General features: G+C 40.4%; 2 protein-coding genes across 4 annotated transcripts; both read right to left on the bottom strand.

The window, feature by feature from the left end:
- Positions 1-290: 290 nt before the first annotated feature.
- LOC307018764 (uncharacterized protein) lies at positions 291-6,404 on the bottom strand. 2 transcript variants are annotated; one of them, XM_079649171.1, is made up of 7 exons: positions 6,181-6,403; positions 5,122-5,327; positions 4,924-5,016; positions 4,532-4,627; positions 4,248-4,358; positions 3,436-3,565; positions 291-3,344 (listed from the first exon to the last, which is right to left on the bottom strand). In XM_079649171.1, the coding sequence occupies exons 1-7, from the start codon at positions 6,191-6,193 to the stop codon at positions 1,474-1,476; spliced, it is 2,520 nt and encodes an 839-aa protein (XP_079505297.1). In that variant the 5' UTR covers positions 6,194-6,403; the 3' UTR covers positions 291-1,473. The 2 variants fall into 2 exon arrangements, with proteins under 2 accessions (XP_079505297.1, XP_079505298.1); XM_079649172.1 differs by lacking the exon at positions 4,924-5,016 and having other exon boundaries at positions 6,181-6,404.
- Positions 6,405-6,724: 320 nt separating this feature from the next.
- On the bottom strand, positions 6,725-11,406 carry LOC307020536 (uncharacterized protein). 2 transcript variants are annotated; one of them, XM_079651957.1, is made up of 7 exons: positions 11,235-11,406; positions 10,441-10,662; positions 9,698-9,790; positions 9,517-9,609; positions 9,285-9,395; positions 9,043-9,175; positions 6,725-8,402 (listed from the first exon to the last, which is right to left on the bottom strand). In XM_079651957.1, exons 2-7 carry the CDS (start codon positions 10,591-10,593, stop codon positions 7,006-7,008), a joined length of 1,980 nt encoding a protein of 659 aa, XP_079508083.1. In that variant the 5' UTR covers positions 10,594-10,662; positions 11,235-11,406; the 3' UTR covers positions 6,725-7,005. The 2 variants fall into 2 exon arrangements, with proteins under 2 accessions (XP_079508083.1, XP_079508082.1); XM_079651956.1 differs by having other exon boundaries at positions 10,441-10,643.
- Between the last annotated feature and the right edge of the window lie 2,707 nt (positions 11,407-14,113).

Raw genomic sequence — 14,113 nt, 5'->3', positions numbered from 1 at the left:
TCCCTTATCAATCTCTCGTCTCTCAGACATATTTGAATCGTCTACAGCCGGCAGAGAAGCAGATGATTCTTGATTCATGCCATTCTTAATTTCATCCCTATGCCTATAAGTGTCTTACAGTGCATGAAGTGTAAGGGGGAGATGATACTGGTCATCTGCTGCCATCTAGTGAAACATTTATTCAGAAAGCAAATGCAATTTCAAATTTCCCTTTGCAACTTCCACCCTTTTTCCTCCCAACTCTTAACAGTTTTCCTTTGTTTAACAAAATGGTATCAACAAACACAAGGTACTACCAAGGGAATTTAATGTGAAATTCATGAACCTTGCAAACCATAATTGGGTGAGATAAAAGGCCGGCAGGAATAAAGTTATTTCATGTTGAAATAAACCATTGAACCTCTCAGGCACGCACACATTTCTCTCAGTATATTTACAGCCAACGTTTAACATACGATTTTATTCCATGGCTTTAGAAGCCTTTGCAAAAATATATTTTCAACAATATTACAGTTTCTGCACATTTACCGAAATAATATCCGGAATAGTATCCAAACATATTCATGCATAAGAAACTGTTGGTCAAAAATAATTCAGTCTGGTGCGCATTGAGGGGAAAGAATGAGTATGTGCTTACGTAAAGGAAATAGTTTAATTCTTACCACGTTAGAGAAGATTGATACCGCTTTTTCTGAAAAGTGGCATCAGAGTTTATGTATATATAGACAATGCATATCTTAACCAAAAATATAATTGGGAGATGGATTCTGCGCAGTGTTGAGCAGGGTCACAGTTTGTTAGCATAAACCACTTAGCTGATATGTTAGCACCTGTTTGGCTGATATGATAACTAACCTTATTATCGCTATACACATTTTAATTATGAAATGTACACGTTGTTACCTTGCCTGTAGCCTTGCTCCGTGATCACTTCACTCAGACAAGCTGTCAATCACAGTTGTCTATCATGATGTCACTCCCTTTTAATAACATCAAACAACTGAATATGAATCAGAAAAATCCACACCTGGATGCACGTCGTGTGACAAGAACTACCTAAAAAGACAGAAACTATCTTTGGGCAAATTGTATTTTAAGTATGTTTTGACTTTATAGTGCAGTAACATGGAGGGTTTATAGTCTGTACTGTAGATTTGGGGGAGATAAAGATGCTTTGGCTTCACTTGAGGGTAGCCCTAATGTCATCTATTAATAGTGGTATCAATCTTCTCATGTGATTATCTAAATAATTATTAGTCAGTGGATTTCCCAAAAAGGTCAAACTATTCCTTTAAATGCTCAAAAAGTTTGTGTATGACTACATTTACTATACAGTGAAGAGGAAACATTTCACCTCAATTTAAACAGCATCATTTTATGTTCCTTCACGTATTGCTTGGTTTCGTTGGTCCTTTGTAACTGTAGCAGTGTAACTGCCAAATCATGTGAATGTGAATGTGTGAAATGTTCTGCTCAGTTCATGTTGGAGTGGCTCTTCAGGTGCCTCCTCAGGTGGTTCAGACAGGTGTAGGTCTTGGGACAGATCTGGCAGTGGTACGGTCTCACCCCTGAGTGGTTGAGCATGTGCTGCTTCAGCACACTTCCATCTGAGAAGGCTTTCCCGCACTGCGTGCACACGTACGGGCGCTCCCCTGTGTGCACGCGCATGTGAACAGTCACTTTGTGTGCCATTGTGAAACCTTTGCCGCACACTGTGCACTTGAAAGGCCTTTCTCCCGTGTGCGTGAGCCTGTGCGTGCGCATTGCACCCATTTGGGAGAAAGCCTTACCGCAATCTGGGCAAATGTGCGGCTTCTCTCCCGTGTGAACCCTGGTATGGCTCCGGAGCCCCCCCGCTGTGGAGAAGCACTGCGAACAGTGAGTGCACTGGTACGGCCGCTCCCCCGTGTGAGTGCGCATGTGCTGCTTCAAGTCGTAGCGGTTCCTGAAGCCGCGGCCGCACACCAGGCAGCTCTCCGGTCGGTCGTCGTTGTGTCGGAGCTCGTGGTTGGCCAGGCATTTCTCAGACAGGAAACACTTGCCACACTCTTGACACTGATAGGGTTTCTCGTGGTCAACCCTCTGATGGTATTTGAGCTCGCTGATGCCGGGGAACGTCTCGTCGCAGTATCTGCACCTGAAGCGATGGTTGGCGCTGTAGGGAAGCTGGTGTTCGCTCATCTGATGGTTCCTCAGCAGGTGGGCCATCTTGAAGGTCTTCCCACAATGAGAGCACTCGTATTTGGTCAGCAGCTGGACGCACTGATGTCTGACCCGCTCGTGGAGAGACCTGAACTGACACCCACACTTGGTGCAAATGTGGGACGCATTTTTACACTTCCTCTTCCTGTGCCTGGAGAGGTGAGCCTCCGTGCGAAAGGCTTTTCCACACTGCGAGCATCTGTAAGGCTTCACCGCGGTGTGGAACCTCTGGTGCTCGAGGAATTCAAAACGGTACTTAAAGCTCCTTCCACACAGTGGACAGTTATGCGTGACTCGTCCTCGCGGGTATGCAGCTTTCGAGGATTTCCTGGAGGACATAGATGAGGAGGAAGTCCGATGGGCGGAGCCACTCTTCCTGTGTTTGCCTCCGCTCATTAATTTGACACTCTCCATTTCTCCGCCCTCTTCGTGTCGTTGCTGATGTTTGGTCAGACACTTGGAGGAGATGAAGCTCTTCCCACATTGCTTACACTGATAAGGCTTGTCATGATCTACCTGTTGGTGATACTTCAAGTCACCGATTCCTGAAAAACCTACCCCGCAATGACTGCACTTGAAAAGGCGGCTTTGGACGTGAGTCAGCAGGTGTTCCTTCAAGCTGCTGGACTTTTGAAAACTCTTTCCGCAGTGTCCACAATCGTAGCTACGGCCACGTTTTGGGCAGTGGTGTCGGAATTTGTCCAGTGAGGTCGGAAAACTGTTCCCACATTTGATGCACAGATAAGCAGCGTTTTTGCATTTCCGTAGCCTGTGACCGGCTAGCAGAGTGGCTGTCCTGAAAGCCCTTCCGCACTCCGAGCAGTTGTAGGGCTGCAGCCCACTGTGGACCCTCTGGTGCTCGGTGAGAACGGAGTGGTGCTTGAAACATTTGTTACACTCTGGACATTTGTGCAGCCCTGATTGTCTCCTGGGAGGGGACGGTAACATATCAGTCCTTTTTGGGGATTCGGGAAAGTCTGTCGAGGTGGAAGGGTTTGTGGACAGTTCTTCATCGAACATGACAATCTGAGGAACGTCATTATTTTCGTCGACACAACCACTCGGGTGGGAAGAGATGGCCACTTCAAGCGATGGAGGAAGAGACAGAGAGGGAATGAGAAGATCATCTGGCGGAAACGGAGCTGCAGGGAGGGAAACAAATTGTTAACAAAAATCTTCAATTCAAAAACTGTATGTCGACTAGTTCTTAGCAAATGTAAATTGTGCACGTACCGATTGTACTCTTAGACAGTTTCCCGTGGCACTGTTTGCTCTGGAGAAGAAATTTAATGTCGTCTCCATTTGAGACACACTGCATGTACTCTTCTAGGACAGAGGGGGCCCCGCTGATCCAGGATGCCGTCTATACAAGGGAGACCCAAAAAAGGAAGCATTTTTAAACACAAGATGACAGGTCTCCTGATTCATCTTGAGGCACCACATGCACCACTCTCCGTGTTATAAAAACCATGCCCATAGCTAGGCCTCAATTTGTCCAGACAATAGTTGTATGGACAGATATGCAGTACTTGAAGCTTGACAAGTATACGTTTAAGCATTGAAGTCTGTACTTTACTTTTAAGGGTAGCGTATTTATTTGCCTGAGAGCCCATCTGGGTGAGATGCGCAGCAGTGAAAGAGAGCAGGATAATTTTGCAGCAGCTTCTCAGTGAATGCAGGGCCCAAAGCAATTGCATGTTTAAAACTAGATGCAAACAATGGTTGCTGCAATTTTTGTAATGTGAAATGCAAAGCTGGCCAGGGCTACATGTCTCAAATGTGCTTCTTTTTGGTCGGTTGAGCGTTTCAGGCTGAGCTCTGTAGGTTGTAGAGACAGGTTTGAAAGAAGAAAGGAAAGTGAGGATGGATTTGTACATGTGGTTAGATGTATAATACCCTTTAAATGAATCGATTTGGTAATTAACATGTGGGCTTATTTATATCCATGCCCTACTGACAAGATCGATGTTCATGTGATCATTTAATATTGTAAGAATCCAGCTGCCGTGCAAGGTTACTTTTTATTTATCTAATCCTCTTAGTACCTGTTTGAAATCAGGGATTGGCAGCAGCTCCTCCAGTCTGGTGAAAAACTCACAAACCAGAGTCTCCAGTGCTGTGTCGAAATCAGGGCCATACTCCACTGGAAACACATTCTGTTACATAGAAAACAAAAAGTGGCACCCTCAGCACATGACAAACTCCTTTAGAATCGGAGAGGAAAGATCAAAATTTCCTCCGTCAAATTTTGTTTGGTGAAATTGTGATTAAGAAATTAGTTTATAACATTTGAGTTAAGAGCACTATGTAAATGACAGGATCATTTTACCTTGAGGAAGTGTTCTCTGCCATCCGTGTCTTCAATGAGGCCTTGCACCAGCTTCATAAAGTTTGCCTCTGGTGCTTCAATGACAGGATCATTTGTCTGGGTCAGAAAACAAAAAACACAGTCAGATTATGAAGGAACCGTCTACAAATAAAAACAAGTGCAGTTCGTCCAGCCAAGATTCAAACAACCAAATGATATCAGATTTACTACTAACTATTAATACATAAAAAGCATGAAATGAGCGGTCTGAACCAGGCACTGTTTCAAAATGTTTGCTTAAAATATTTAGTCAAACTATTAATTAATGATCAAAACAGCTACAGAATCGGTTTATGCTGTTATTTATTGCTTTAGTTGTCTTATCCTTTCAGTGCTGCAACCGAAACACTCACTTCCTCAATGCAAGAAGTTCGGATTCGGTTCAAGTGGCTCTCAACAGCCTTGAGATCTTCAGGGTGTTCAGAACGCAACAGCTCAAGAGTTGTCTGGAGGAAATTTCAATTGTGAATATAATGTTTTCATGATAACCCTATCTCATTTGAATAGTTCTCATTAAACACATGATGTTATACACATTTCAAAACACTTACCCTTGCCCTCAGGCCAAGTGAGAGCAGTCTCCCTTCCCGTTTACTCATCAGCTCAGGAACTGCATCTGTTACCATGGTCACAAACTCCTCCAGTTTCCCATAGTGCTTTATGTTTCGTTGGCGAACAACTTCCCACATCACTGCTGACATCAGGCGAAGTGGTGGGACCAGGAGCGCCAGCGAAGAAAGGGGGACACTGAACTCTTCTAAATTAGAAAAATAGTTTGGGTCAAACAAACCTTAAAACTATTTGGGAACTTTGTTCTGAAACTGCTGATAATTACGTCATAATAAGTCACTTTTAATGTTAAATATATTGTGTTTCGACTATGTAGAAGATGTTGACAGTAATTAATATCCGGTTTTATATATGTATTTATATTAAAGTCGAAGGGGAATACACTCTAGTGCTAATTTGAAACAAAAAATGTCTTTCCTTATCAGTGCAGCATCTTACTTTAGGGTCAGTACAGCTCCCGATCCCTGAGATGCACTGGCTAGTGTGGTATACAGCCCTGTAGGGTGCATTATCTAACGCACCACGGCTGTATGCATACATCTGACTTCTACCACCCAATGCATGTTACAGCTTTGATGGTTAGGATGTTCCTTAAATTCTAAAATAAACACATGCAATGCGTTTCCAATGCACCCGTTGCTGCGCGAAATGGCAAACGAGATAACGTATAGAGAGTAGTTAAACATAAACAATTTGCAAACAGCTAGCTGTTAGCATCACCTCAGTAATATGTCAAATTACGCTAATTAGCCGGCTAACTATCAGTCACAAGTACCTAACAGTTGGGTTACGTTTTCGACCGTAAAGATACCTAACAATACATATTTGCTTGTTGTGCCCAAGCGTAAGCTAGCATCACCAGACTAGCCAGAAGGCCGCTGATGTGTGGTAAAACCGGTTCATAATTGGGAAAAACAATTCGTGTTCCAGGGATTAGACAAGGCCTGCTATGCCTCGGCTAATCCTGCGCTATGGCTATTCGGCTAGCCGCACAAGTGATATACACACAGTTTTACCGAGCCTAGCAAGCTAATACATACCTGCGTCGTTCATTTTGGAATGATCTTATAACGTTGGAAAGAAAAATGATTAAGTGTGCTATCATGCATACTTTCGGTTAGCGTGCTAGCTAACCGCATACACGGCTTCAGGCGCCAACTTCTTCCTGAAACACGCTGTTCATCCTGGGAGCGTTAGCTGCGCGCTCTTAGCAGAGAGGCTCGTTTTGCATCACGGGGCAGCCCGGATAGGGACATTCATATTCTCTCTATTGCAAAATGAGACGCACCGCCTCTACGGACAATCAAATAACTACATCTTTTAACTAATGTTTCAATTCGAAAAACTGTTTTCCTGCATCCCTCATAATTCTAATGTAAATTTTTTTTAATAAATGTGTTTTACTCATAGGCTCAGAGTGAGCCTGTGTTTCAGCTTGTCAAGATTACAGGAACTTTATTTCTTGGTGAATTATCTTTTGGTTGTCTCATTTTTTAAAATTATTAATGTTAATATTGTTCAAGTGGTTTCATGTTGGGTTTAAGTACGAATGTTGCAGCTAGACACAAACACAGGGAACTTCCATAAACTTAGTAGCAAGTTTTACTTAGAGACAATTTAAAAACATGTTTGACAGATTCACAGAACAAAATTGAAAACACAAATGTAATTGTACACGGTACAATGTGAACAGATCCAACAACACAGGTAAATGAAACAGCCAGGACCAAATCTTTTGAAAACATAGTCCTGACAGGAGATGTAGAGTGAAAACCAAGTTGATAAACGTATCACAAAAATTAGTCCAGGCTAGTTGCATGAAAACACATGAATTTGCTAAAAGTGGCATATGGTACTCTATTCAATTAGACAGTCTGGTTTTGCACTACATTGTGAGTTTTTTTCAAGTGTCTCTTCAGGTGAGTGAGGTTTGTGTAAGCCTTTGCACATATATGACAAGGGTAGGGTTTAAAACCAGTATGTTTTAAAGTATGTATTTTTAATACTGTGCCAGTAATACACCCTTGTCCACATATGGAACAGATGTAAGGGCGCTCTCCAGTGTGACCCCGCATATGAACTGTCAAGTTGCTTGCGGTGGTGAATCCCTTCCCACAGTCAGTGCACTTGTATGGTCTTTCCCCTGTGTGGATGCGTCTGTGTATCTGCAGATCGCCGGCTGACATACAACCCTTGCCACAGTCAGAGCAAAGATATGGTTTCTCTCCCGTGTGGATCCTTAAGTGTATCTTCAGGTTACCCGATCTGGAGAAACCTTTGCCGCAGTACGTGCACTGAAACGGCCTCTCACCTGTGTGACAGCGCATGTGAAGAGACACTTCATATTTGCTCTTGAAAGCTTTGCCACATTCCTCACAAATCTTTTGATCCTGTTTCTTGTGGCGCAGCTCATGCTTTGTCAAACGGGCGACAGAGCTGAACATTTCCCCACATCGCTTGCACTGTTTGGAAATCTTGGGAGGATGACTCTTCTGGTTCCTCCTCATCTCACTCATACTGGGGTACTCCTGCCCAGACGGTTTGCACGTGAAGTTGCAGATCTTTGTGTGGGTCCGCTCATGCTTATTCAGCAAGTGCATTTTTTTAAAGCTTTTACCGCACTGAGAACAGTCAAACCATTGGACGATGCGACCACACCGGTGTCTTAATTTGTCCTTTAGTGATTGAAAGCTATCCCCACATTTAAGGCAAATATAAGCAGCTTGTGTGCACTGTGTCCGCCTGTGAGACGACATGTCACAGCTCCTTCTGAAGGACTTCCCACACTGAGAGCACTTGTAAGGGTTTTCTCCGGTGTGCAGCCTCTGATGCTCCTGGAGTTTGTAGCGGTAAATGAAGCATTTTCCACAATGACTGCATTTGTGTGCAACTCTCTGCCGTGGAGGGGCAATCATTGAACTGGACGATGCGGGACTATTGGCAGATTTAGAGGGAGAATGGAAGCTGCCTGAAGCTTCATTATCACACTCCTCCAAAGTGAGAGCATCAGGAACGCTGTCACTGCATTTCTCTTCTGTTGTTTCTCCTGCATTGCTGCTCTCTAGAATGACGACGTCATCCTCAGATGGCCATATCACATCCTGTATCTCCATATTTAATGCGTCCTGAAGAGAAATAGCCTCAGATTCTTCTTGCTCCAGAAATATTTGTGTATTAGATTCTATGTCTTGAGCGTTTGTCTCAGGCAGTGAAGGAGGGAAAGATAATGACGAAAAGAGCAGCTGCTCCGAGGATGAGGGCACTGTTTGGAAAGAGAAAAAAAAAGTGAGGATTATTTATTTGCATTTCTTTCATTGAAAAAGGACACATTTTCAGGTTTATTTGTGCCTCTACTGTGACATGTCTCCATGCTTTAAATGTTCAAAAAGCTCTTAATTGTGCTCATACTGCCTGTGCTGCAGCACCTCTTTACACCCTCTGTCTGAAACCAAAGCCCAGTCGGCTCTGTTGTGAATGGTCAACCGCTTAGAGATGTCCTGCCCCTTAGCCTATCGTGTACAATGTTGGAGCGCTAGCCAATAGAAGCGCAAGGGTGACATAGTGATATCACTATGTTACAAAAGTAAACAAAGGAGTCAGATGGAGGCGTTTCAGGCAGGGGGGGGGGTCACAAAAACCTATATAACACACTACAGGAAAGGGAAACGCCCCAAAGCATCCCTTTAAAGTAAATATCTATATCTATACATGTTTAGACATTTTCTAGAGAAAACGATGAATCATTAATCTAGACAAGAATCCACAGAATAATCATTAATCTAAATGATCACTAGTTTGTGCTTGAGAAATGTCTTATGGATTGATCTTTAGTTAATTGACAGTTTGTTTGAGGCACTATTTTTCACATTAAAAATGGTTGTATCCCGGGCACACTGACTTACCACTGGTATCCATTGTGTACATTTGACTAAGATGGGCCTTGCTTCTAAGTAGTACTTTGAGGTCATCGGCTTTGGATACACACTGCATGGACTCTTCCAGCGCAGAGGGTGTGTCACCAATCAACATTGCTGTCTTTATCAATGAAAAAATAAGTATTATTTCAACAGGCTTGAACCAGACAACCAAAACCTCAAAATTATTTTATTAAGTGCAATTTTATGGCGTACGTTATTTTATTTACCTGCTTAAAGTCTGGTATAAGCAGCAACTTATCCAGTCTGGTGAAGAACTCACAAAACACAGTCTCCAGAGCTGTGTCAAAGTCAGACCCATACTCCACCGGAAACACATTCTGTGAAGAGGAACATTTAAACCATAAGCATGGATATAAAACCTCAAGATACTATTTGACCATTCAAGCAAATTGCTACTTTTCATGTCAAAACTAACGAAGGGTGAAAGCAGAATCACACCTTGAGGAAGTGCTCTCTCCCTTTTGGGTCGTCCACGAGTCTCTGAATAAACTTGACAAAGTTGGATTCCATCGCTTCATTTCCTGGATGCACCTTTAAAGTAATATAAACACATATAGAATTAGCAGAACATTCTTATATATTCAACATTTGAATGTCGGTGATTTAAAAAGTCACGCACCAGTTTTGAGGTAGATGGCATCAGGCTGTCCAAACGTGTTTTAACATCTGTGAAGTCCTCTGGCTTTTCAGAACTTAATATCTGTAACATCATCTGGTGAAAGATGTTAACAGGAGTTATTAACAATTAGGGGACATCCAGAATCCCCTAATTGTAGCTACAAACAACAATAAAGAAATAATACAATTAAGAAAAGATGCAAGACGTAAAGCATTTCCATTAAGCTTTTATTATCTGAAGAGAATAAATGAAATGAAGTAAGTAAATGAAGTAAATAAGTACATTTTCATGCAAAAAGAACAGAAAAAAATGCTTAAATGTAGAGATTTCCTCTTTTTTTTCTCTATTTCTATCTTATCTTTTTTTTTTACCTCTGTAAAGAGGCTTCGAGATCTTTATAAAGCACTTGATATATAAAATGTATAATTATTATATTAAACTAAATATCTAGATTAAAAAGTTTTATTGATAAACAAAGTAGTTAGTTAGATGCAGCCTCTAGAAAAGATGAACTGCATTACTTAAAGTCATGAAATGAAAATGGAATCTTATCTAAAGAACAATTATAAAGACTAAAATACTTTTCCAAAAATGTATGTAACCAAAAACAGCAATCAGACAAACACCAACAATACAAAAAGGTTTAACATGATCATTTCTGAAGTGTAACTTTTTCCAGCTTAGATCTGCAAAAAACCACTATATTTCAATAAAAAAAAGTATAGTCCATGTGAATCACTTACCTTTGATCTTAGGCCCAGGGTGAGCAGTCTCATCTGTCTCTCTGTAGAGATGTCAGGGATGGCTTCAGTCACCAAGGAAACGAACTCCTCCACTTTCCCATAATGCATTATGTCTCTCAGACGAACCACCTTCCACATCACAGCCGTCATCATCCTCAGTGGTGGAACCAGGAGCCTGAGCGAGGACAGGGGCAGGGGGCCCTCTGCAAGGGGGAGAGGGGACTGAAGCATTATTGCATTTAAATATGCTTTCACACCAGAAATATAAAGCATCCAAACTAATGTACAGTCTCTCTATTGTTAGTAAATGGATGTACCGAGAGCAAAAGTGATGAAAACACCTGCTTCTGTAATAAGACAGTTCATATAGGCTAATCTAACTTTTAAACACATCAACAAGTAAAAAAAACACTTCAACCTCAGTTTGACTTTACTTGAAGAAGCTGAACCAATTATAGCCTAAAAGTTGCAATTCTTTTTCTTTTTCCTTTGGTTTATCCATTGTTGTGTTATCGGCAGCCAACCAACGTTTTTTTTTTTTATCATTTGTGAAACATTAACTAAGGCCAAAAACAAACAAAAAACTATTTATCAGAAACGTAATTCCTCTGCTGGATACATGCACCAAATACATTAAATATAATGTAAACTGCAATAGCTTCTTCCTTTCGCGTTGTGTCTAAAACACAAAAAATAATGTTATTAGTTTAGTAAATCTAGGAAGTTGCTGTTAGCAGACAAGCTAACAACACCAAAACAATCCTACATAAACCCAACAAAACCCATAATCTTACCCATTTGTTTCCCTTTTAAGAGTTACAAAAGTTGAATTGATGCAGAGGAATGTCTTCTAATTTAAAAAATATTCTTTCCTTTGAGGCTTTCTGTGAAAAATAGTTTCTAACAGCTAATCCAGCAACTCGATGTTTGCACTTCCTTCTTCTTCGTTGGTGTTTAGAAAACCAGTTTAAAGGCGTTTTACGGCCACCTACTGGGCGGCAGTGTAGAAAAATCGACAATGCCATACTGTCTATTTTTCTACAGTGCAGGTAACAATTAAAACAATAACAATGATGATGATACAAATGTCCCAGTATTTTTTGCCTGCCATCCCCCCCCCAAAAAAAAATTACATTGAAAAGTAATTGGGATTGTCCTCCCTAATTGGAAGGCGAGTCTTCATGATTTTCTTTCTACAATAGAGAAGTACATGTTTCTTTCTGGTTGGCTTTGTGTATTTTCCTGTTGGTTGCTTGACTATTTTTTTCATGTATGACCTCAAAAGAATGAGGATTATTTTTTCACTTTGTGAGCTCAGAAAATCTTAAACACCTAGTAAATCAGCAAAGATACACAAATGTTTGTGTACCTCCTTTTTTTTAAATTAACTAAGCATTGAATATTTATCTGTTTTGAAAGTAAACTTTAAAGCTTATTTTTGCCATTAAATTCTGTAACTGTAGGTGCAACAATCCCCTGGTGGTGGCAGTGCAGTCTTTCTAAAGGTTAGTGTTCATCAGAAATAAAGGGAACGTTGGAAAAGTAATTAGATAGTGCTTCATCAGACCATCTGGACAGTGTTAAGGCCCATGACACTAAGTAAATCCCTGCAGTGCCTATTGTGTGACAGAAGGATCCTAAAGGCTATTTCCTCTACTCAGATTCTCAGCCCTTTTTGTGAAGCCAACCTCGATGTGTACTTACCACCAACAGCCACCCAGCAGCATAGGGTTTAAACATTTATCCAAGGAGGCTTACAGCTAACATCCAGGGCAGACGAAATGCTGAGTTGAAGTAGAATTGTATTAAACCTTAAATAGAGTGTCCCAATTACTGGATTGTCATTTTTTTTCATCCTCAGTATATTTATCTGTACATTTGGGTGTTGAGTGCTTATTTGAGTGAAAGTACGCATTGTGCTCTACACATGCAGATTATGGCCAAAATTGTGAACAAATTAGTAAAAATTATGATTTATTGTCACGTTTAAAATTTGTATTTTTATAAAAATAATTCCTGATTTTGTATGTATTTCCTTTATGTTTTACATTAATACCCTTGCACAAAAACCTCTTCCTTTTCTTACTAATAAAGTCTTCAAGTAATAACAGTAGTGCATATTTGATATATTTAAGTCTTCTGTCGATTTAAAGAGAGTTTTTCATGGTTAGTAGAAATAAAGAATTAAATTCCCATTTATCTCTTTGATGATGACGCGACACAATGTGACTCATGATCCTCTTTATCTAAATGTTATTTAAATTTGCCACAGATAATGCAATACATGACATTTCTTTTTTATTAGAGTTTAGCATGTCTACTTAATATGTAGACTATTTGTAATGCATTACGTTGACATTGCTGTGTTTCACTGCTGCATTTTGTAATTAGACATAGTGCCTTTTTAATCTATTTTAAAATGTTTGCTCTCTCTGATGAAGCTTTAATCTCCGCCACATGTCCAAACGCTTAAAAATCAGATCAATTACCAAGTCACATTCAGTCAAGTCACATTTTTCTGGCATTTCATGCACAAATCCAAATGATATTCAAAGTAAGCAGCTGTCTATTATGAGGATAGATGGGGAAGTATAGTGTGTGTTTGCATAGTTGTGTTAATGCATGTATGTCCACACGTGTACTGTATATATGTATGTGCATTTGTGTGTTTGTGTATGAAAGAGAGAGAGAGCAAAAGAGAACGAGTGCGTGCATTTGTGTGTCTGTGTGTGTGTAATTAAAACAAGTGATTTTTTTTACACACAGATTATCCCTCTATCCCAGCTGGTCAGAGTTGGATTTGACCACCCCGACAACCAGAGAGAGGAAATCTCTTTGGGGCTAAATCCAAATTGGCACCCTTGATGATTTTTTTCCAAACTGAAATTGTGGGAGTACTCAACTATTAACTTAAATTCTGTACTGAAATCTATGAACACGAGAAACCATATAATATTACAAGTCACTGATGTTTTGAAGAGGACATTTTAAGAGAAGCTAAATACACACACATTCCTTAAATATTCCAAATATTTTTATGTTTTATTCTCTTTTTTACGACTGGGCACTATTTATTATAATTTTCCAGGACTATGTAGCTTATCATGCAGCAGCATTACTGCGTGGTATTTATTTGTGTGTTAGCCTCTTCTAGCTTACATATCAATCATCACAGCTCTAAGCTATGTTGTTGTACTGTATTCAAATATGCATTATAGACAAATGCATGCTTTAAAGAATGATGCATTCAAAGAGACAGACAGCCATGGAGATACAGAGGTTTTTGGACATCTGTTCTGTTTTTTTATACAAATGGGCTCAGAGAGCGAGATTTAACAGCGCCTGCCTTGTAATGAGGTCAATTCAGCTAACTGTTTCCTCATGTGAAAATGGAGGGACACTGCGTACTTGCACAGTTTTGAATGTTGGATTCTGGTACACCAATGTTAATACGCTTATGGCAGTGTAAGTGTTAACACGTAATAAACCTTGCAAACATTTTCTCAATATTCCAAAACACGTCTTCAAACAATGTGGACTATAGTGAGAGTTGGAAAAACCAAATTTGTCCAAAAATATGGAAAAGAGTTTTATTAACATTTCATAAAACAATCCATGAAACGAACAACCTAAATGCAATACAGACAATCAGGTTCTCAAGGAAAGTATTTTA

The sequence above is a fragment of the Notothenia rossii genome, assembly GCF_949606895.1.
Source record: "Notothenia rossii genome assembly, chromosome: 9".
Taxonomy (NCBI): domain Eukaryota; kingdom Metazoa; phylum Chordata; class Actinopteri; order Perciformes; family Nototheniidae; genus Notothenia; species Notothenia rossii.
The sequence above is the reverse complement of the archived record's forward strand: the minus strand, read 5'-3'. Positions and strand labels throughout refer to the sequence as shown.